Source organism: Ursus arctos, unplaced genomic scaffold, assembly GCF_023065955.2.
Source record: "Ursus arctos isolate Adak ecotype North America unplaced genomic scaffold, UrsArc2.0 scaffold_25, whole genome shotgun sequence".
Classification (NCBI taxonomy): Eukaryota; Metazoa; Chordata; class Mammalia; order Carnivora; family Ursidae; genus Ursus; species Ursus arctos.
The window spans coordinates 26,939,617-26,964,048 of record NW_026622930.1 but is presented as its reverse complement, the minus strand read 5'-3'; the positions used below and the strand labels follow the sequence as shown (position 1 = coordinate 26,964,048).

General features: G+C 38.9%; 2 protein-coding genes across 8 annotated transcripts in view; both read left to right on the top strand.

The window, feature by feature from the left end:
- The window catches only part of PTGR2 (prostaglandin reductase 2), a 29,202-nt gene extending 23,472 nt beyond the window's left edge, over positions 1 to 5,730 (top strand). For 2 of the 3 annotated variants that reach the window (XM_026519536.4, XM_044391343.3), the window contains one exon: positions 46 to 1,454. In XM_026519536.4, the coding sequence (XP_026375321.1) occupies positions 46 to 122 (77 nt within the window). In that variant the 3' untranslated portion in view covers positions 123 to 1,454. Of the gene's footprint in view, positions 1 to 45 lie in introns of all 3 variants that reach the window. The other variant, XM_026519535.4, reaches the window with a different exon arrangement.
- The window catches only part of ZNF410 (zinc finger protein 410), a 38,480-nt gene continuing 16,808 nt past the window's right edge, over positions 2,761 to 24,432 (top strand). Inside the window, exons 1-6 of one of the 5 annotated variants that reach the window (XM_026519528.4) lie at positions 2,783 to 2,854; positions 8,340 to 8,429; positions 15,056 to 15,238; positions 16,298 to 16,433; positions 19,676 to 19,894; positions 21,068 to 21,259. In XM_026519528.4, coding sequence (XP_026375313.1) covers positions 15,206 to 15,238; positions 16,298 to 16,433; positions 19,676 to 19,894; positions 21,068 to 21,259 — 580 coding nt within the window. In that variant the 5' untranslated portion in view covers positions 2,783 to 2,854; positions 8,340 to 8,429; positions 15,056 to 15,205. Of the gene's footprint in view, positions 2,855 to 8,339; positions 8,430 to 13,391; positions 13,614 to 15,055; positions 15,239 to 16,297; positions 16,434 to 19,675; positions 19,895 to 21,067; positions 21,260 to 24,432 lie in introns of all 5 variants that reach the window. The other 4 variants (XM_057318490.1, XR_008961373.1, XM_026519527.4 and 1 more) reach the window with 4 other exon arrangements.

Sequence of the window (24,432 nt, the reverse complement as noted above, 5' to 3'; positions counted from 1 at the left end):
ATTTATGTTTTCATATAATCTAGGTCTTTTTTTTTTTCTTTCTAGCTGCATTCCAGTCCATGATGACAGGAGGTAACATCGGAAAGCAGATAGTTTGCATTTCAGAAGAAACCTCTGTGTAATCTGTATAAGCATCTTCATCAAGGAAATACACAGATTTCTTTCCATTTTGCACAAAGATTTTTAAGATACATTTAAAAAATCTTAGCATACAGATAGCTTATTTAAATGTGATCATTGCTAATATTTTCTAGTTTCATAACATTTTTTCCCTGTATCTTCAATATCATATATGTTCTCTATATCCAACATGATTATTTACAGTAATAGATTGAAGTCAACATGACCTATTTTCTTTCTTTTACTGAAACATATTATATATGATATTTGATCAGATATTCTCAAACCACTGGAGATTTGATATAACTGTTTAATGGATCATACTTTATAAATTGATTTTTACAGTTAATAACTTTTATTTAAAGTAGAATGCTTGAGAGGACACGAAGTAAATGTATGTTGACCTGAAAATGCTTTATGTAATTCTTTTTTTTTTTTTAAGATTTTATTTATTTATTTGACACAGAGAGAGACAGCCAGCGAGAGAGGGAACACAAGCAGGGGGAGTGGGAGAGGAAGAAGCAGGCTCCTAGTGGAGGACACCGGGATCACGCCCTGAGCCAAAGGCGTAATTCTTGAACTGTAACTTGGTATAAGAATAGAATTGGGATGATGGGGCGCCTGAGTGGCTCAGTCCTTAAGCGTCTGCCTTCGGCTCAGGGCGTGATCCCAGAGTTCTGAGATCGAGCCCCACATCAGGCTCCTCCAATGGGAGCCGGCTTCTTTCTCTCCCACTCCCCCTGCTTGTGTTCCCTCTCTCGCTGGCTGGCTGTCTCTCTCTGTTAAATAAATAAATAAAATCTTAAAAAAAAAAAAGAATAGAATTGGGATGGCTTTTCTATATTGTAGATGGAAAAGGGATTTAATGGCAGAGCGTTGTTGGAGCTTTGGGGGGAATTTAGAGTTTGTGGAGCAGTTTTTAAGATAGGAGAGCAGAGGCTTTGTGTTGAGAAGAGAAATAACAGGTCAGTCAGGTTGATGAAGAGACTAGTTTATTACAGAGGATTATCTGTTTGTGCTTGGCTAAATAATTTACTGGATAGCCTAAAAACTCAAATATATAAAGCATGCTTGTTTTAGGTTAGCAGTTACATATACTGTCAAATAGTGTAAAGATTTTGAGGGCAAATAGATATAATCATCACTTGAAGTGATAGGTGATTAGAAAGATTTAGGCAACAAAGACAGCTTTAGAAAATGACAGAACTGACTGAGCAAATTAACAAATGATTGTAAACATGAATGTTTAATATCTAATGTACCTCTAAATAAGAGGGTTTGTTTAATTATAATCAACCCTTTACAACAATAAAATTGATATTTTTCAAGTGTTATGCTGCTTTATGGCCACCTTTTTACACTCTGCAATATATTTTATCTGCAACATTTGTAGGAAGTAGATTCAAATTGTGCCAGTAATGAGTCACTCAGTGTCCTCTTTTTTATGAAGATTTTATTTATTTGAGAGAGAGGGAGAGCTAGAGAGAGAGAGAGAGCAGACAGAGGGAGAAAGAGAGAGAAGCAGATTCCGTAGGATCGGGGAGCCCCAGCACGGTCTCTGGATTCCAGGACCCTGGGATCATGACCTGAGCCCAAGGCAGACGCTTAACTGAGCCGCCCAGGCGCCCCTCACTGTCCTTTTGTTTTATATACCTTTCCTGGACCGTTTCATCTCCAAAGAGCGCGTCATCTCTGGTCTGTATGTTGATAACTCCCAAATCTGCATCTTTATTTCTGACCTCTTTCTTGGGCTTAGGACCTCCCAAGTAAAATATCCTGTTGACACCTGGGATAAACTGTTTATCTCAAGAGGAATTACCTTCCTCTTACATGTTTCTACTTTGTTTTTAAATCACCATTGTTTGCGCACCCAAACTAATACTCCCTCTCTCATTCAGATGCCTGTGGTCAAGGCTTCTGTTTAACCTTGAAAATGCCTTTCTTAGGGAACTCCTTTAATTCCCACTGCCGCTATCTTAGTTGAGTTCCTCATTCTTTGGCACACAGCAAGTATTGAAAAATAGTAATTTCAAAAAGTCTCACCCGCATAAAGCTCTAACGTGGTGGCATCCAGCCGGGAACTCAAGTATTCTACTCCCCAGTGTGGATATTCATTCGAGAGCTCGTTGCATCCTAATGTAGGGAACCCAGACTCTAGGGAATTCATATTACAAGAAAAGTTGTACACCTGAGTCTCAATTCTTACCCTGTCCCGAATGCAATGCAGAACTAGATTCTGCAAGTTCCTTTCTCAAGCAGTGAAGCTTTGAGGTCCTCTTCAGTGAGAACTTTGTTAAATGTTTAAGTAGTGCTCTTTCTCGCTGACCTCCATTGTAACTAGTTCTGATCTCAGCTGACAAGAAAAACTACCCCATCTGCTACTGCAAGGAAGCAGTGACGTCACGACTGGAATGAACTGACCCCGTTTTTCGGGTTTCGCAGACCGCGGGGGCCCCAAGGCGGGGAATGAATAGGCAGGAGACCACAACTCCTAGCGTCCGGGGGCCCAGCCCCGCGCACACAGCCCGGCCCCTGCCCGCCCTCTACACCTCCGGCGGAACCCCGCGCGGGACCGCTGAGGTCCAGCCTGGGGCGAGCGAGTGGGTGTGAGCGTTGGGGGCCGGCCAAACTTCCTGTCCCGCGCTGCCGCTGCTTCCGGCGGGAGCCGGAAGACGCTGTATGTGGACGGAATTCGGGACCGCCTGACGGCTAGCCGGGTGCCCGGGACGGGAAGGTGAGCTCCGGGCTGGGCCAGGCCACACCCGCGCTGCTGGGTGGTCCCCGAAAGGGAGGGAGCCAGTACCGGCTCCTCGGGGGCTCGGGCCGAGTTCGCCTCCGGAGAGGACAGGGAAACCGCCCCCCTTGGGCACCCCTCCCAGATCTGGCGGGCCCGGGAGCGGCCGGTCTGAAGCCCTACAGCTTCGGCCCTTCCCCTCGCGGCGTTGGGGCCGATGTTTCTGCTCCTTTGCTTGGTTTTGGGGGCAGCAGCTTAGAAACAAGACGGTCCTGAGAAAGCTGGAGTCAGCAGCGGGTCCCTAAGGGCGGGGGTTGCTGGACTGCACCCACCGCCGGGCCCTGCCCGCGGTCCTTGAGGCCTTACACTAAGGCCGTTGCAGAGGGGGAGAGAGGATGCCAAGAGGACTCTGCCCTGGATATTTCAGCCCAGAGCTGCCCTCTTCGTTCATACGTCCACTTACTTCCTGGGTCTAGAAGAAGGAAGGCAGGCTGCCGGCTCTGAGGGGGTCGGCTGCTGGCTTCTCCTTCGCCTGTCATTTCAAGGCGAGGCTGTGGGCTGTGTTTACAGCCTGTATGCATTCGCAGGTTGAATTTATCCTCTAAAGTTTCTTCAGAGGAAAGAATGCAATTAGTTTATTGAAGTTTATCCTACTTGCTCATGAGGCCCTCAAGTGCATTTAGGCACCGTTTGGAAGTTAAATATTACTAACCTGGGACTTAAGAATTTGTACTTCTTCACTTTGGCACATAGGTCAGCGTAACATATTTGCAAGGAGAGTAAAAGAAACATTTTGTAATAGAGTCAGTGGCATTTCGTTGTTGTTAGGGAGTGAGAAATTCCACTTTGTATTACTTGGTGTGGACAGAGTAAAGTCCGCTGATTGGAAGATTTAGGTTCTAATTTTTAAAAATTCTATATTTAAGTAAATATCTGATTTTTGACAAGTTACTTAATCTCTAGTGTTTTTCCCCTCCTCTGTAGGTGAAGAGGCTTACCTATTTATTGAGCCAGATACTTATGGTATGCTTAGTTTGTTCAAAGCATCATACTAGGTTAATGACAGTTAGAATGAATAAATTCAACGACCTTAACCAGTGGAAAAAATATGCATGTAGACAACTAATAGCCAAGGCAGGATGGAATAATTGCTAAAGAGAGGTGAAACTGTGTTGTGAGAACACCAAGGTAAAGACAGATTTGTTTTGACTGGAGGGAAAGGATCAGAGTCTTAGTGGATGGCATTTGAGTTGGATTTTAAAGGCTAGAAAGGATTTCAAAAAATCAGAACTGGATTGGGAGTGTTTATTACTGGTTGAAGACTATTGTAAGCAAAGACTTGAGCACTGAAATAGGCTGGTGTGTTCATTCCAAAACCCAGTACATGTGGGCTGGAGTAAAGGGTTATTTGAAGAATACGGACAGTGCTGTAACTGGAACAGTATTTGAGGATATACTGTAAAATATTTGAAATGCCATGCTTTGGAATTTGATAGTATTCTGAGGCACTGAATTTTAAGTGAGTGGAGTAACATAAACATTTCTGTGTTTCGGAAAGATAACTCAAGTGGCTGCATAAAAAGGTGGATTGAAAGGGGAATTTTTAGGGCAGGGTGACCAGTTAGAAGCCTATTTTTTTTTTTTTTAAAGATTTTATTTATTTATGTGACAGACAGCCAGCGAGAGAGGGAACACAGCAGGGGAGAGGGAGAGGAAGAAGCAGGCTCCCAGCCCAGGAGCCTGATGTGGGACTCGATCCCGGAACGTCAGGATCACGCCCTGAGCCGAAGGCAGACGCTTAACGACTGCGCCACCCAGGCGCCCCTAGAAGCCTATTTTAATAGTGTAGTTGAAACATAATGAGATCGAAACTGGGTATCACAGGAGGAATAAATTTGGGGGAATCAGAACTACTGGGATTATTTAAATATGGAGGATGAGACACATTGTTAAGGACCTAGAATTTGTGGCTGAGTGGGAAGAAGGTTGGGCAATAATTGAAATGGTTAATACAGGAAGAAGAACAGGTTTGGTGGTGGAGATGATAATCTAGACTTTGGGCATTGTTACGTTTGAGATGGTTATCCGTGGGGACATATCCGGCAAGCAGTTAGAAATAAAAATTTGGAGTTCAGAAGAGAGGTCAGGAGTAGAGACAAAAATTTTGGTATTATTTGCATGTCGTTCATTCACTGTACAGATATTTTATTCAGTACCTACTAGGTGCTTGCAGGGAAGTTTGTATGGAAGCCCTTAAATCTCATAGTAAAGCCAACCTTAGAGTTTCACAGTATCAGAAATGACTCTTGGAGACCTAAATTCCTTATGAATTACATATAATACTTTGCCAGGCACAATGCTAGGTAGTGGAAGGAAAGTTGTGAACAAGACAGACTAGTTCCTGCCCTTGTTTATGGAGCTTACAATTTACAGGGTAGCCAGACAAAAAATGAATACTATGTAAAATTAGAATTAGAAACAGCAAGATGCCAGGTTGGCTCCGTTGGTTAAGTGTCTGCCTTGGGCTCAGGTCATGATCCCAGGACTCAGGGATTGAGTCCTGCATCGTGCTCCTTGCTCAGTCCTTTGCCTGCTTCTCCCCCTGCTTGTGCTCTTTCTCCCTCTCTCTGACAAATAAATAAAATCTTTTTTTTTTTTAAAGATTTTATTTATTTATTCGACAGAGATAGAGACAGCCAGCGAGAGAGGGAACACAAGCAGGGGGAGTGGGAGAGGAAGAAGCAGGCTCATAGCGGAGGAGCCTGATGTGGGGCTCGATCCCAGAACGCCAGGATCATGCCCTAAGCCGAAGGCAGACACTTAACCGCTGTGCCACCCAGGCGCCCCTAAATAAATAAAATCTTAAAAAAAAAAAAGGAATTAGAAACAGCAGAGATAGAGAATAAAAGTTTAAGTATGGGGAATCTTCTTTGGATAAGGTCATCAGACAAAGCCTTTCTAAATGAGTTGATAAACAGCCCAGAAAAATGAAAAAGAGCTAATCAATGGAGAGAGCGGTAAAAGTGTTCCAAGGTAGAGGAAATGACATGTGCACATCCCTAACATCAGAAAGAGCTTAATTTGTTCAAGGAACTAAGATGGCTGAAGCTTGGTGAGCCCATAAGGGAGAGTGACTCTGGAGTGTAGTTGGAGAATCAGGAATGGATCGCATAGGTTCTTATAGGCCAGTATAAGGAGTTTGGATTTTGTCTAGGTGCATTGGGAAGCCAAGTAAAGAGTTTCAAGCAGGTGAGTGATATAATAGGACTCACATTTAAAGATGATACTTACTACTGTGAAGAGAATAGAATGGAGGGAGGCCAGGGTAGAAGCATGGAGACCAGTTAGGTGGCACTAACAGTGGTTTAGGACAAGTATTGATGGTGGCCTAAAATAGGCCACATTTGAGACAGTTGAGATAGAAGTAGGTGGATTTGCTGTTTCCGTAGGACTGGATATTGGGAGCAAAAGAAAGAAAGTAATAAAAATGGCTCCTAAATGGGGTGAATGGTGGTCCCATCTTGATTGGAAGGTTGTGGTGAGTGGGGCTGGCAGGACGTGATGGGAAACAGGCTTGGAAGAGAATTCATTTTGGACATGTTGAATTTGAGATATCAAGTTAAAATGTTAAGTAGAGATGTCAAGTAAGCAATTGTATATACAAGTCTGCAGCTCAGAAGCAATATCTGGGCTGTAGATAAAAATTTTGGTGATGAGCACCAGGTGTTGTATGGAAGCGTTGAGTAACTATTATATACCTGAAACTAATATTGCACTGTACGTTAACTAATTGGAATTTAAATAAAAACTTAAAAAAAATTGGAGACTGTATCATTTCAAGCCATAAGTTTACACTAGGAAGAGAATGTGGCAAGAAAAGAGAGCCTGAATACTACCCTGAGGAAAATTAATATTTAGAGGCAGAGTGCAAGAAGAGTATAGGAGTTACCAAAGGAAGCTGGGGGAATGGCAATGATGTAAGAGTAAAATGAGGAACATGTCTCTTGGAAGAAGAGTATAAGTAAAGTGTTGGAGGAAGTAGGCAGTGCTTCTAAGGGGTAATACCAGTTATGACTCTGGTCACAAGTGACCAGTTTGCTTCAGAAGAGGAATTTATAACAAGGATGTGGGCAGCTCCTGGGACCAAAGGAAATGATGAAGGCCCTGGCTTTATGAAGGACAGGAATTGGAGCAGCCCCGGGGAGGCTGCTAGCAGCATTACTCGCGTGAATGGGCTGCTGCAGCAGTTTTCAGCCCTTTGTTAGTTCTTTCAGAATTCACATTCTGAGGAAAAGTGTCTGGTTTGTTCACTATGGGTCAAGTGTCCAACAGTTGGGCCAGTGAAGAAGAGAACACCTTGATCTACAGTCTCGACCAAGGATGTATCCAATGGGGGAGGGGTAGATCCCCAGACATAACATAGATCTGTCACCCACACAGGGGAAATGAATGTGAGATAATTAAAAACAGTAGTTGTTCATTGCAAAGGTCAAGAAGGGCTACAAAGTGTCCATTGAATTTGGTAACATGAAGATCTTTGGTAATCTTTACAAGAAAAGTTTTGGTGAAGTGATGGGATTGGATAGTGATTGGAGATTTGAAAGTGGAGACAAGTCTCTTGATAAATTTGGCTCTGAAGGATTGCAGAGAAATGGGGAGGTGACTGGAATAAAAATGAGGGCTGTGGGAATGGAACACCTCAGCAGATCCTGGGAAGGCAGAGGGAAAGCCCGGGATGAATCCTATAGTTTATAAGTTTCATTCTGGCTTCACAGTTCTCCATTCCAAATTTCTTTCACTAGTACCTATTACCACTGTGTTGTTAGAATTTAATCAACTTCCATAATACGCTAGATACGGATATAAAAAGTTACTTGGGTTTTTTTTTTTTAAGATTATTTAATTGTCAGAGAGCGAGCTCGCGCAAAAGTAGGAGTGGCAGGCAGAAGGAGAAGCAGGAGCTTCTCCGCTGAGCAAGGAGCCTGATGTGGGATTTAAGAGCAAGTACAAGCAGAGGGGAGTGACAGGCAGAGGGAAAAGCAGGCTACCCACTCAGACGCTTAACCAACTGAGCCACCCAGGCATTCCAGGACTACTGTTTTATACCAAAATTTACACTGTTCTTTTTTTAATTTTCATTTTTGATCATGGTGATTCCCTACCATTAGTAGAATTTTTGTTTTAGTTTTTCATTTTTAGTGAAGCATTGTTTGGGTCTATATTTGTGGTCAGCCGCAGGTACATATGGACGGAACTGAGAAGCAGATTGGTTACCAATTGAAGGGACCACAGTGTTTCTCAATTTCTTCCCTCTTTTTTCCTCACCTCCCCCCCCTTTCTTTCTGAAACTGGGTCAAGGTCAAGGCATTTTCTGCCTCCCTAGAGTAAGAGCAGTACTGGTATTCTAGGCTTTGTTTTCCTAGGGTGGAATCACATTGCTTTTTAGAAGTTGACACAATGATGTTCTGTTTCTTTCCTGAGGCAGAGCTGTAAAAGCCCCTGGTCATCTTTCCCTTTGGAATACACTCCCTTCTGTATGGCAGTCAGGACTGAGGCAAGATACCACCTGTATCAGGTCTGTTCTCCTGTTGTAGTTTAGTTTATTTTGGCTTGGTTTTCCCGCCCAGTATTTCTCCATGTGGCCTGCATTAGTTTTAGACCATCTCTGCCCTCCTAACATGGTGTTACCACTAATTCCTGTCTTGTGTGAGGATTCAAGTTATTTCAGTTTCCCCAAGACTCTAATGATAATTGCTGATTGTAATATATATTTATAGCAGGTTTATATCAATGGCTTTATGTTTTATGGCTGAGTCTCTGTTTAACATGCATTTTAGACTTTTGAAGATACTTGATACTGTTTTCAGTCTTTGGGATGAAATCTTTTAAGTAGCTTTTGAGATCACTTTAGTGAGTTTTATTTTTAAAAAATTCAGAGTGCCTGAGATTAGCATAGGCTAGTATTGTTTCATGTAAATGTGTTATTTGTATGTGTCTCAGTGAGTATTTCATTCTCTGGGGTATGATGGAAAATGTATCTTACTGTGATTTGCAGTCAAAATGTTTGAAAACCACTGCTTTATAAGGAATTTGGACTCAGTTAATAAAAGGCAGATTTTTTTTTTTTTAAAGATTTTATTTTAAATAATCTCTACTCCCAACATGAGGCTTGAACTCAAGACCCCAAGATCAAGAGTTACACACTCTACCAACTGAGCCAGCCAGGCGCATTTCTTAATCTTTTAGAGTATAAAAGCATTTGAAACATTTACTTGTTTTTTTTTTTTTTTAAGATTTTATTTATTTATTTGAGCTAGAGAGTGAGCTAGAGAGCAGGAGCGGGGGCGGGGGGAGCAAAGGGAGAAGCAGACTCCCCACTGAGCAGGGAGCCCCATGCGACTCAATCCCAGGACCCTGGGATCATGACCTGAGCTGAAGGCAGACGCTTAACTGACTGAGCCACCTAGGTGCCCTGTTTACTTGTTTCTTAAGCACTTATGCAGAGCTTTGTTTTCTGAAGAATTTTGTGATTATTTCTTTTGACCGATATATAAATAATCCTAGGGTAGATTTGTTTCATCTGTATTTCAAATGAATTTCCTAGGGCCCAGAAGATGAGTAGCCTGCCTAGGTCTCAACCAAAAAGTCAGAGGCAGAATTTGGATTTCTGTTTTAGAGACCTTGGATTTTTCTTTTTTTTAATAAACATATCTCAGCTTCTTTATTTAACTTAGCTACGTAATGCATAATTTGCTGAATTATATTGAGTGTACTGTAGAAGAAAAATGCAGTTAATCAGACTTCAGTTCTCAGGATTTATTTATTTGGCTAAAAACAGAAGGAGAATTGTTCTCAGGAAGGTCTAGATCATAGAGATTCCTATTGTCTTAAATCAGCTTTGCTTTTTTTATGAGTTCTCTTGTTACCAATTTACAGAACTTTTCAGGGCTGCCTGTGTTCTTTGCTTTGGTTCATTGCAAAGGTTTGTATTGCCTGCATTCTTTTTAACCTTTAGGCTGACTGTGGGATAACATATAACATTTTCTGCTATTATTAGCTATTAACATAATAGGATTGGCAGGGTCAGTGGATTTCTAAAGAGTAGAATTTCTGCTGGACCAAGGTTGTTTTCTGTAAGCACTCTAATGTGCTTTGGTGGCCATAGGGGAACCATGCACACAGTAAAATTCCGTTGTTGCCAAGAGTAAAGGGAGAAAAGGGTCTAACTAGAACTACTTATTTCATATTTATTAATAATATTTATTAGACTAATCCCTGGGTGTCTGAGATCATTTTGTTTTGTTGTGAATTCTCTCCAGAGCCAAGATGCCTTATTTATGATTTGTGGAAAATACAAATTGATGGGCCTACCTTTGGTTGCTGATAGTTAAATGTCATTATCTCTTTTGTTATTTATGGGGCTAAATTAGTAATTTTTCTAATGTGAAAGGAAATAAGGGCATATAAATTTTGCCTGTCTACCAGATAAAGATTAGAAAAAAAGAACAAATATTAGTGTTCACATTGAAGAATTTGGGGTGACTACTCAGTATTACATTTCTTTTTTTTTTTTTTTAAGATTTTATTTATTTATTCGACAGAGATAGAGACAGCCAGCGAGAGAGGAAACACAAGCAGGGGGAGTGGGAGAGGAAGAAGCAGGCTCATAGGGGAAGAGCCTGATGTGGGGCTCGATCCCATAACGCCGGGATCACGCCCTGAGCCGAAGGCAGACGCTTAACTGCTGCGCCACCCAGGCGCCCCCAATATTACATTTCTAGTCTCTTATCTTAATTAATAGCATAAGAAGGCTCTCCTTAAGACCCATAATTACCTTAAAAATAGTTTCCTTTTTTTTTTTAAACTTAAAAAAAAAAAAAAAAGATTTATTTATTTATTTATTTATTTGACAGAGAGAGAGAGAGACAGCCAGGGAGAGAGGGAACACAGGCAGGGGGAGTGGGAGAGGAAGAAGCAGGCTCATAGCGGAGGAGCCTGATGTGGGGCTCCATCCCAGAAGCTGGGATCATGCCCTGAGCCAAAGGCAGACGCTTAACGACTGAGCCACCCAGGCGCCCCCCAAAATAGTTTCCTTTTGAGTAAGAGTAGTGCCTTTCACTCCACTGTCATGCAAATTGCATTCAAAGGAAGAACAATGCATTGAACACTATATTGGCCCTCATACTGGCAAATTTTTATTATGATTACTCTAAATATACTTTGACATAAAGCTAGGTAGTAATTCTTATCCTGCCAGTGCTGAAGCTCCCAGTAGCTCTTAATCAACTGCAAAATCAAAACAAGTTTACAAATAATTCAATAATAGCAGTGGTAGGGTCAGTGGATTTAAAAAAAAAAAATTAACCTATGCTGAACCAAGATTGTTTCCTTTAAGCAATCTAATATATATTTATTTTTAATTGATGAATAGGTGACATACAATGTTAAATTAGTTTCAGGTATACAGCATAATGATTTGACAGTTTGATACATTACCACAATTTGATACACTACTCTGTGCTCACCAAGATAAGAGTAGTTACCATCTGCCATGATACAAATTTATTACAATATCAGCAGTCTAATGTTTTGATGGCTCTAGGGAACCATGTAGGTAGTACAATTTAGGCTATTGCAATTATATCAGTTGTTGCCATGGATTTATATCTTTATGAATGAGTATACAGTTGTAAACCACACCATAAAACAAAATTTAAAATAACATTCATATTTGGTAGAGATGTCGATTTGCTGAAATGCAGTACTTAAATTTGAACTTAATAGTGGAAAGATTTAGCCTTGAATTCAGTAATATATTTCCTGTGTTTCTACGTTTTAACTTCAGTAATACTATGCAGAGAATATCATACAAGGTATGTATTTAAAATGTCAAGACATTGTTAAGCAGCGTGTGATACGGGATTTCACATGTAACCAAAACTGACTAGAAGTCCTTGAATGCCAGTTTTAATGAGGTATTGTTAAATAACTGCAGAGTTAGAGTTGCCTTGTTCAAATGAAGATAAGATTTGTGTTGCAAAGGAGAACACACAGAATGGGAGAAAGTTTGTGCAAATCATATATCTGATAAGGGGCTTGTATCTAGAATATATAAAGAACTCTTACAACTCAACAATAAAAGACAACTCAATTTAAAAAAATGGGCATGTGATCTGAGTATTTCTCCTGAAAAGATGTGCAAATGGTCTATAAACACATGAAGAGATATGCAACATCATTAGCCATCAGGTAATGCAACTCAAAACCGCAATGAGTTACCATTCACACCTGCTAGGAGGGCTATAATAATGTGTTGGTGAGGATGTAGAGAAATCTACTGCTAGTGGGATTATGAAATGGTGCAGACACTTCGGAAAACAGCCTGGTAATTCCTCAAGAGGTTAATCATAGAGTTACCATATGATCTAGCAATTCCACATCTAGGTATATATCCAAAAGAGTAAGAACATATGTCTACTAAAAAACTTGTACATGAATGTTCATAGCAGCATTATTCATAATAGCCAAATTGTAGAAATAATCCAATGTCCATTAAGTGATACATGGATAAATAAAATGTATATTCATACAATAGAATATTATTGGCAACAGAAATTAAGCACTGACTCATATTACGAGAGGGATGAACCTTGGGAACATTATGTTAAGTGATAGTAGCCAAGCACAAAAGATCACATGTGTAATTCCATTTATATGAAATGTTTCGAATAGGCAAATCTGTAGAGACAGGAATTAGTGGTCGCCTAGGCCTGGTCAGGGGAGGGTTTGGGAGGAAATGGGGAGTGATTGCTGATAGGTACAAGGTTTCTTTTTTGGGGTGATGAAATTGTTGTAAAATTGGTTGTGGTTGTGATTGCACAACTCTGAATATACTAAAAACAATTTAACTGTAGTCTTTAAATGAGTGAATTGTATGCTATATGAATTATATCTCAGTGAAGCCGTTATTTAAAAATTTGCATTGCGGTTTTTGGAACCTGTTAAATGATGATGGGAATTGAGGATAGAAACAAATTTAATTGCATATTTGCCATCACACTTCGGCTAATATACATAGCAAGTTGCTGTGTTAAAGATGAGATTCACACAGTACACTTGATAAGGTACTGAGTGCTCCGGTGCAGATTCTTTTAAGGTCAGCCTGCCTATGCTACTCTATCCTACTAGTCACTCTTTAGTTCATATAGTGCACATACAAACCACAAACATGGGCAACAAATTCGGGCAGAACTCAGTTATAATATGGATATCCATTTGTTCCAAGATAATGCTTGTGTTATTTTCTTGAAAAATTATCACTGAAATGAATATACTAAAATAAAAAGATATCATAGATAACCATGGACCCTTGAGAAATGTGATGAGATGTGGCTCTTAAACTATAAGAGAGGTGGCAGCTTCCTTCTTTAAATTGTTATTACAGCTTTGCAAAAGTATCTAAGATCTAGTACATGATTTTTCTCTTGTTCAGTGCACATATTCATAAACTTCATTTTTTTTTTTCATTTTTCATTAGGTAAGGATAATGGAAACGCAGCAAGCATCATTGGTTTCTAAGAAACCTAACGAATATAAAAGGCAGCAAATAGTTGTCTAGTTTCTTAGAGATTTTACAATCCTGGAAACTCAGAGTTTGAGGAACCTTAAGAATAACCTAAACAAGTATTTGGTTATTTCTTGGCTTCTTAAGATGAACTGGAATTGGGGAGAAGGACTTCTTAAACCCTGGTGTTTCAAGGTCAGACATAGATAGATGTAATCACTATTCATGCTGACCTGCTCTGGGCAGCAGTCCTGGTTCTGCAACTTAATAACTTGAGCAAGTGATGCACTGAGCCTTGGTTCCTTCCTCTGTGAAAAAGGGGGATGGATAAACAACATTGAACTATTATGTATAGAGCTTGAATTAGGAAAACATAGGGAAAGAAAAAATCAGAGATTTATGATACTTGATTTTATGTAGGAAACTTAAATAAAAGGACACTTTCATTTACATCTTGTGAATTATTTTTTTATGATGAAAGTGAGGATTTCTGGAAGCTAGCAAGAGGGAGAGGAAGGAACCAACAGAGTAATAAAAATTTATTCCTGAACTTCTAAATGTCTTTTTTGCAGAGTAAGCCTGCCTTGTTCTAACTTTCCAGTCAACTTTGGTATTAATTGAAAACTCCCTCCTGAGTACATTTTACACTGTGTAATTACTTTGTATATGGTAGTGCTCCCAAGTTTAGCAACAATTGTACAAAATACAGTGGACTCTTTTGTCAAAGTCTGAAAAAAATTAAGTGATAAAAAGTAAGAATTTTAATTATGGGGGAAAATAGCTACATCAGGGTTCCAAGGTTACTACTTTTGGGAAACACTTTTCAGATTTTGACTGTATAACTACTTTTAGAAAGATGAGGAAATTGAGAAAGGAAAAATAAGTCATACCAGCCTGCCACCTGATAGCTACTATCATAGTTGTATTAATTTCCTTTTACTTTTTTCTGTTCATATCTTTTTTTTTTTTTAAAGATTTTATTTATGTATTTGACAGAGATAGAGACAGCCAGCAAGAGAGGGAACACAAGCAGGGGGAGTGGGAAAGGAAGAAGCAGGCTCATAGCGGAGGAGCCTGATGTGGGGCTCGATCCCACAACGCCGGGATCACGCCCTGAGCCGAAGGCAGACGCTTAACCGCTGCGCCACCCAGGCGCCCCTCTGTTCATATCTTAACTAGTTTTAATAATAGCAAATATATAATTTTGTATTTTGTTTTTGTAATTTAACATGTCATTAGCACTTTTTGTTGTTGCGTTGTTTTTATAACCATATTTTTAAGTGACAGTGCCATAGTCTAATAAATCATTCCCTAAGTGTTGGGTATGTATGTGTATTTATATCTTGCTTGCAGTTGTTTATTGTTGTAGATGCTAACATGAAATTCTGTGGGCATATATTTTTTCTATTTTAAGACCTTTTCTTAAAATAGACTATTAGAAGTTGAAATTCTACGAAGTACAACTTTTAATGGATTTTGACATCTATTGGGCTTGTTCTATTTTAAAGCAAGTGTTTTGGTCTGAATTTTTTATTTGCTTGCTTGTTGTGATTTTCAGATGTGTAGAGAAGTGCCTTTGTTTATTTAGCTACATTTTTCTACTACTCTAATTCTCTCTCTCCCTTATCCTTTTTTAGGCTAAATTGATTACCCACCCAGCACAGCATCTTACAGGAAAAGCATAGCATTTCCTAGAGGAATATGAGCATAACAGGAAGGTGTCACTGACTCTGAATTAAATTTTTAACCTATCCCCTGAACAGCTACAGGATTTGGAAGCTGAATCAATGTTATCAGATGAGTTAGAATCCAAACCAGAGGTGAGCCCAGGCAGTGCCTTTTATTTATTTACTTATTTTTATTTTTTTTTGTGGGCTATCTTCCAAGGTTTGTCCTTAGTTCAGGAAGTCAGGAAACTTCTGTAATGAGCCAGATAGTAAATATTTTAGGTTTTGTGGGCCATATTGTTTTGGTTGTAACTACTAGTTTATTATTTTTTCTATCACAAAGTACTTTCTCAAAGATTTAAAAACTCCTTTTTACCTATCGCTTTTTATGTTTAAGTAAGTATAAGTTATTACACACTTAGGTAATTACATGATGACAAAATTTTATATGTATGATATATATGTGAATGTGTATATACATATATAAATATTTACTACCACAACCATTTTTCAGTAATTTTGTGTATATCTGAAAGTGTTTTCTTTCTAAATGTGATTAGAGGATTTAAACATTATTTGTTTATTATTTATTTTATTTTTATTTATTTTTTTAAGTAGGCTCCATGCCTAGCGTGGAGCCAAATGTGGGGCTTGAACTCACGACCCTGAGATCAAGACCTGAGCTGAGATCAAGAGTCGGATGCTTAGCTGGCTGAGCCACGCAGACGCCCCTAAACATTTTGTTATTTTTATTCATTTCTCTTGCTTTAATTTTAGCACTTCTCTGTCACGTAGTGGAAAGGTCAATGAATTTGGAATCAGGTTACGTAAGTTTAAAGACTTATTTCCCCTACTAGTCATGTGACCTAGATAAGTCAGTTGATGTCTTTGACTTGATTCCTTATCTTTATTTATTTATTTTTTTGATTCCTTATCTTTAAAATACATGTTTAGTCTTACTGTTTTACGGTAAGGTTTAAATGAACCAATATAATACAGCTTTTCTTTGAAACAGAGCACTTGATAAAAATAACTTTAAATGTTATTTCGTAGTTAATCTAGTTTTTCTGTGAATGTGGTTGAGACTAGTGAGCAGTAAAGATTTAATTATGCTATGAACTTTTGGTAAATTCAGAGGTTTAGATCATTCCTAACAACTTGTATTTTTCATTATTGTCTCTTCGTCTTCCCCTTTCTCCCTCCTCCCCCCAGCTCCTGGTACAGTTTGTTCAGAATACGTCCATCCCATTGGGACAGGGGCTAGTAGAATCAGAAGCTAAAGACATTACTTGTTTGTCCCTCCTTCCGGTGACTGAGGCCTCAGAATGCAGTCGGCTAATGTTACCAGGTAAAAATTAAGATTGCAAGAAATAAGATAAACAAGTTTTAAGAGCTTAGCTTGCTCTGTCATACTGGTGGAATGGGATAAATGACTTTATAACTGACTGGTAAAAACTGTAAATACTGGGAATCATGGAGAATAAGCAACCATGGGAGTTACAAGTGCATTAGTAATTTAAGCCATAGTAACGGATAGGATCATTCATAGAATGTGAGAGTGAGAAGAAAAGACCAATGTGGAACTCCCTATTCAAGATACAGGGTAAAGCAGGAGAGCCTATGGAGGAGGGAAGAAGGGAAGGCTAGAGCAATAAGAGAAATATTGGTACAGAGTACGGGCATGGAACTTAAGAGAATAGTCAGTGTGTCAGATGCTTCTAAGAGGCCCATGAGATAGGAACTGTCCCAATGAGAGAGGACCAACAAGGCCATTGTTGACGTTGGCAGGACCTGTTCCATGGAAAGGGAATGGAAAGCCAGGTTGTAGAAGAGGGTTGAGGTATCACTGCAAGCTAAGTATAGTTGAGGAAGTAACTACACTTCTCAAGGCTCTCCTGCTATGGAAAGGAAAAAGAGAAGGACATAAGGTAGATGGCGGAATTCTTTTTTAAGATCTGAAATATTTGAGGTTGGTTTTATGCTAAGAGGAAAGAGCCAATTAGAGAAGCTGCAAACAGAAAGAGTGGCTAATTAGTGGGGAGGCTTCAGGAGAGGTAGGAGTAACTAGAATGCTGATCATGATTTGTGAGATTAACTTTGGATGGGGAGAAGGAGGTCCTATTCCGTGACTGTTAGCAAGGAGAACATTATTTATGGGTGCAGTGGGTTCTTTGTTTTCTGGAAATTGGAATATTTAAAATTTGGAATATTGATGTTAAATCAGGGGAGGGTCACCACCTATTGGTGATTGGTGATAGCTTATTATAAAACTTTCTGGTTACTGTCCTCTAGTGGTGTCCTTTTTTCTTAGATTTTTTTGAAGTGACTTTAAAATCTTTTTCAGTGTTTTAAGGTTTAAGAAGGGCAGATACATTCAACCAATGTTGACTTAAGGTTTCCTTGTCTAGTTCCTAGCTTTTGCACATCTTCTGTCGTTCAACTCCTGTTTTTCTACTGGTATGTTGGAGTTTTCCCAGATCCTTGCGGATTTTCAATATGTGTATTTTTCCATGTGCTAATAAATTTTGATCTTCATTGGGCTTAAATTTTCCTCTCCTGATTTTATTTGTTGAATAATATTTTAACAGTATTGATGTGAAAAGAACAACAAAATCATTAATCTTCTTTTCTGCATTAACTTTAGGTTTAATTTTGATTAAAAATATTTTATTTTTTTAAAGTTTTTATTTATTTATTCATTTAAGTAATCTCTACACCCAGTGTGGGGCTCAGACTTACAACCCTGAGATCAAGAGTCTCATGTTCTTCTGACTGAGCCAGCCAGGTACCCTGATTAAAAATATTTTAGATAGCCAATTATCAATAATAATAAATGAAAACCTATGTACTCACCTCCCAGCTCATGAAACATAATATTACAAACACAAATGTATCTGCACGTACCTCCCTAACTTTATTCCTCTCCCTCTTAAATATGTGTGTATCATGCACGGCTGGTATGTTTTCTTTTTAGTTGGGATTTGTGATAGATACAGAAAAGTATAAAACCTGTACTTATACATCTTGAAGAATTATTATAAAGGAGATACCCACCACCCAATCAAGAAGTAGAACCTTGCCAGCTCCCAAGCCCCCAGGGGTTCCTCCCTGATAAAGACAACTTCTGTTCTTCATAGGTCACCACTGCCCTCAACTATTTGACCGATATTTGTTTCCCAAGTTTAACCACTGAGATCTAGGCAATGCAGTTTAATCTTACGTGTTTTTAGACCTTGGAATCATATGAATGTATGTTGTTGTACCTTTCTTCTGTTACTCTATAGTTGTGAGATTCATCCTTGCGTGTGTAGCTGTGGTTTTTTTGGTTTCATTGCTGTATAGTGTTCTATGTTTGTAACCACAGCTTCTTTATCCATGATACTGTTGATGAATATTTAGTTATTTTCCAGTGTTTTACTATGACAAACTGCTATGAACTTCATTAAAAAATTTTTTGTGTATGATAAAATATACATAACTAAAGATTTGTGATTTAAACCAGTTAATCATTTTATTTTATTTTATTTTATTTTATTTTATTTTATTTTATTTTATTTTTTTAAAGATTTTATTTATTTATTTGACAGAAATAGAGACAGCCAGCGAGAGAGGGTACACAAGCAGAGGGAGTGGGAGAGGAAGAAGCAGGCTCATAGCGGAGGAGCCTGATGTGGGGCTCGATCCCATAACGCCGGGATCACGCCCTGAGACGAAGGCAGATGCTTAATGACTGCGTCGCCCCTAAACCAGTTAATCATTTTAATCACATAAACTTAACTGTTTAACCAGTTCTGTGACATTAAGGACATTCATATTGTACTATTTCATTAGACTTTGAAATGGCAGTACTATCCCTAGGCTTCCGCTTTCATTCGTGTAATCTTATCTGTTATCTTCCTTAAAAAAAATGATCTGCCTTTTACAAAGATGACTTGAAACCCCTGAAAACATTGGGTGCTTTAGCACTGTAGTGCAATTCCTCATTTTATTGCAACCAAAACCTTTGGAAATTCATTCCTTCCCTTAGAATAAAGTTCTAGAGAGCAAGTGTTCTGAATTATTTCTTTACATTTCAGTGTAAACCCAGAAGTATAATGAAACATATTTATGATTCTATAAAATTTCAGTGATTTCTCAGGCTGTGGCTTTTCCCCCCTAAGACTCAAAAGAACTGTCACATACATGCTATAAAAATTAAAGGGAGGGATCTCTTCCTGAGAAAAATAATTTAAAATTTAGATCCTATTCTTGAGTTAGTATTTATTGCATAAACTATATTTTTCGAGGGAAAAGTACTGATTTCTGGCCTCAACAGGACAAAGGAAGGTCTGTAATGTCCAAATGTGGTGGATGGTTGGTTGGTTTGTACTGCCAAGTGTCAAACGAGTCTGTCCCTCACATTTTGGCTGACTCCCTTTAAAACTGAAAGTTATCTCTCTGTTCTCTTCTGAGGGAAATTTTGTATTTGTAGAATAAAAATGCTGCTCCTCCTGTAAGGGATGTTATAAGGGTATTCGGTGCTGTGTATCAGAATGGCGAGCTCTGTGGTGATAGGTGCTACATAAAGCCGTGGTGTTTTCCCTTTGCTAGATGATACTCCAAGTCATACAAACTCCTCCAAGGAGGTCCCTTCCTCGGCTGTGTTGAGAAGCCTTCAGGTGAATGTGGGCCCAGACGGAGAGGAGACAAGGGCTCAGACTGTACAGAAGTCCCCGGAGTTTTTATCCACTCCAGAGTCTCCTAGCTTGTTGCAAGATCTACAGCCAAGTGATAATACATCTTTTATTCTTCTTAACCTAACAAGAGCAGGTATTCTTTTATCCTTTTCTGAACTCTGCTCATGCTTAAGAAAAAAACTGGGGGGGTGGTGGTGCATATTTTACTCAATCATACTTAAAATGGAAAGAAGCCTTATTATTATTTTAGAGAATTGGTATAGTCTGGTGATAAGTTGAATGTGTAGAGGGAGAAGGCAGACTTTAGGATGACTCAGAAGTTTCTCGTTTGGGAAATTAGGGTGTGCCATTCAGAAAGATAGTGAGCCCAAGAACAGGGTTGGGGGGACCATGATTTGTTCCAGTTTGTGGTTGTTGATGTTGGGATTTCAGAGGGATATTCACGAGGAAGTGTCCTTTAGAGAATTAGAAACAGGAATCCAGAGTTCTAGAAATGTTTTGGTGCTTATCAGCATTCAGGAAATGTCTGAAACAGTGAACATGGATTCTTTGATTCAGGAGCATAAACAAAAGAAGGCAAATCTGGGACCCTGGAAAAAACACATTTAAGAGGGTAACAGAAGAGTAGGGAGGAGCTGCTAGAGAGGATAAAGTAAACAGAAGAAGAGTGGTATGGGAGAAGCCAAGAGAGGGAAAATGTCTTAAAGAAGAAAAGGTAGTAAATTATGCCAAATACCACACGATGGGCTCGTGAGATGAGGAGGGAAGTGCATGTCTGGTGACCCGAGCAAGAGCGATTGTTACTGAGGGAGTAGAGGTGGAGGCCAGGGTTCTAACCATGGTGGGGAGCGGATGACAGGTGAGAAAGTAGATAAAAAAAGTTAGAAGGTACACTTGCAGGAAACTTGACTGTGAAACAGTGAATAGCTAGAGTAGTACTAGGGATTTTCTCTTCTTTTTAAAAATAAAGATGGGTGAGACAGATTTAAAGGCTCTAAGGGGAGGTTGTAAGGTGGCCAGTAGAGAGGAATGGCTTGTAGATGGCAGAGAGAAGATGATGGAAGGGTGGGAATCAGGATACTAGCTTGCTTGCCCTGGGGGGACAGCTTTGCCTCTGAATCCAGAGGAGGTAAGAAAGATAAACCTGGGAGTGGAAAGGTGATAACCTAATGTAGTAGGAGAACAGAAGCTTGAGGTGAGAGGTGAAAATCTGGACTAGCTGATTCAGGCCACGAAGTATCTGGGCCAGGGCTGATAAAAGGGTAACTTGATGGGTAACTTTTACATATCCTCTTGTTTCTTCCAGGTCTGGGCTCTTCAGCTGAGCACTTAGTATTTGTACAAGATGAGGCAGAGGATTCAGGGAATGATTTCCTCTCCAGTGAGAGCACGGACAGTAGCATTCCATGGTTCCTCCGGGTTCAGGAGTTGGCTCATGATAGTTTGATTGCTGCTACTCGTGCACAACTGGCAAAGAATGCAAAAACCAGCAGCAATGGTGAGAACCCTGTGACGTTTTCATTTCCAGTATTCCGTGTGGAGATTTTGGTAATGCAATGACTGTATTTTGAAATGACTGCAATCTAAGTTATTTTGTTGGTGAGAGCAGACAGCTAGAAATGTGTATGTTGTTTGTCTTATTTTCTGTAAAATAACTCAGCTATGCCAGATACGTGTGCAAAATCAACAACACTAGCATTCTCAATTGTCAGCTTTAAATAATGTACAGAGCCCCTTTAAAGGGAAAACATTTTCACAGATCAAGATGTTATCTTGAATTGTTTTTATTGTACTGATCCCTATACTTTGAGCTTTTATACCGTTATAAAGTCAAAACAGTATTGCTAATTAATAGAAATAAAACTACAAAACCAGTGAAAATAAAGTTAATATTTTATTTTGGCAGATGATGGTGTTTTGCTGAAACTGAATTGCTACTCATAGCAGTTTAGCAATTTTAGTAGCAGCTACCACTGCCTTTTTTTTTTTTTTTTTTTGGAACCCATTCATCATATGACCTTAAATATCCAACCAGTCTATAGGGCTGTTTCTTTGGAGTTCAGCATGCCTGTACTAACTCTGTGCCATTTTTCTTTATCCAGTAGTTTTCAAATGTAGTCCTTGAATCATCAGCATCACCTGGGAACGTAGAAATACAAATTCTCAGGCCTCATCCTACTGAATCAGAAACATGCGATCTTTTAGTAAGCCCTCTCAGTGGTTCCAGTACATGTTAAAGCTTGAGGACCATGACTCTATTCAAACCACCCCTAAACCAGTGCACAACCTTGGCTCATGTAACATGCTCTAATACTTTTTGTTTTAGAGCTGCTTGTATATTTTCTCTTTAATCTGTGACAGTTAAGGTACTACAACAAATTATGAAGGTAAGGTACACACTATCATTATCACAAACCAAGCTTAAGCACTGAAATCTTATGTTGGTACATGGCTGTTTGGAGCTCATGTGGCTGATCTAGAATATGCTTATGATTCTTTTGTGATTACTATGCAAGTGAAAATAAAAAATTAAAGACTTTCTCAAGGATCCCTGAGAGTATTTCAGGATATTCCAGTTTTAGAAACATTAACTTAAATCTTTTCTACATAGAGAACTCCAAACTTCTTTTTTTTAAGTTTTTATTTAAATTCCAGTTAGTTGACATACAGCTTAGCATTAGTTTCGGGTGTACAGTATAGTGATTCAACACCAGGTGCTCATCACAAGTGCACTCCTTAATCCCCATCACCTATTTCACCCATCCCCCCCACCCACCTCCCCTCTGGCAACCATCAGTTGTTTTCTAGTGGTAAGAGTCTTTTTCTTGGTTTGCCTCTTTTTTTTTCCCTTTCCTCTTTTGTTTCTTAAATTCCACCCGTGAGTGAGATCATATGGTATTTGTCCTTCTCTGACTGACTTATTTCACTTAGTGTAATAGTTTCTAGCTCCATCCATGTCACTGCAAAGAGAACTCCAGACTTCTGTTAATTTCAAGATAATTAGTTCTGCTTTGACTATCGTAGTGCTGCTTAGAATGGCCAATTTTACCATTTTGGGGAGGCTGTACAGTTCAGATTCTTCCTGGGATGCTTTTGCTAATTTCTGGATCCTGAAACCATCAGCATCTCATTGCAATAAGAAGGTACTGCTGTATGTGCTAGGAAGAAGCTGTGCAGGGAGGGAACTTTGGGTTTGGCATCTGGAGACCTGGGATCCAGACCTGGTGCCGTCATTAACTCATCCTCTGCCTGGGGGATTTAACCTTCTTAGCTGCAGTTTTCTCATGATCAGAACACAGAGATCAGGTAGCTTACCTGATTGGGTTGTTTTGGAGATTTAAATAAGATTCTATCTGGGAAATGCTTTATAATCAGCAAAGCATTGTGTGGATGTTTTTATTACTCTCAAAATAATGTTACCTTACTACCTAACAACTACCTTGTGTACTTGAATATAAAGTGAGCCCAAATATATGATAGTCTTCTATTTTGTCAATGAGCTGATTCCATAAAACCTTTTTAGGGGGCTAACTTAGATATCTAAACCATTAGGCCTATAGATAAAATTAAACACTGTAAGTTGTTTTTTGAAAATTTTATTACTTTGATTACACACACATTTTAAATCATGAAATATATTAACTTAATATTGCTTTTTACCCACTAACATAATGAAATGATTTTATTTGGTATTTAAATGCATCTTTAACATAAATATCTTTGTCGTTACTAAAGCCATTTTGTGAGTCCTGTAGTAGTTTCTCACAGCACATCTTCACTTCTAAGTTGATTGAAATACACATAAATTTAAATTTTGTATATGATGCTTTATATAAGGGGTTAGCAAAGGGCCAAATGACCCCCTGTTTTGTAAATAAAGTTTTGTTGGAACACGGGCATCCTCATTCATTACAAATTGTCTGGCTGCTATAGTGGCAAAGTTGAGTAGTTGTGACAGAGACCGTAAGGTCCTCCAAGCCAAAAATACTTAGTGTCTGGCCCTTTACTGGATAAGTTTACTGACCCATGCTATCTATGATACTCTCACTGGAAATTTTATCCCAAATGCAAAGACCTCACATAACTGTGGGGTCTTTAAAATGTTTACAGTGTTATCCAACGTGTGTTATATAAGGTGTTGAATTTCTTTGTCTTTCTCTTTTTTGGTGGGGGGAACCAGTTCATCAGATGATCTCTAAATATCCAAAACTATCATTGGTTGATGTCATTTTAAGCTAATTCATCTTCTGCAAACAGTTCTTTGTATTTTTAAGGGATTAATTTCATAAGGACTCAAATACAGGGCAATTCACTATTTTCTGAGCAGTTTTTAAATTTCATGATTTTGTCAGTGTTCTCGTTTTATCTACAACATTGAATGCACAAAGCCCCAAATGTCAGCGGTTTAAATTTCTGTATTAGCGTGGGATTTCTACTGATCTTTCATTAGACATTAATTAGCTGGAGTTCTGGAGTTGGTGGGGAGTTTCCTTTATGGTATATACAGTTTTGTACTGTTTAAAATTTACCTATGTGCAGCTCTTTTTCAATTGAATAAAAACTATGTGGGACAATATTAAAAAAGAAAAAAATTAATACTAACTAACAAAAGGCATCTTAGATTCTACTCTGACCTTGGAGCAATTAGTTTTATGATTAGCTCAACTGTCA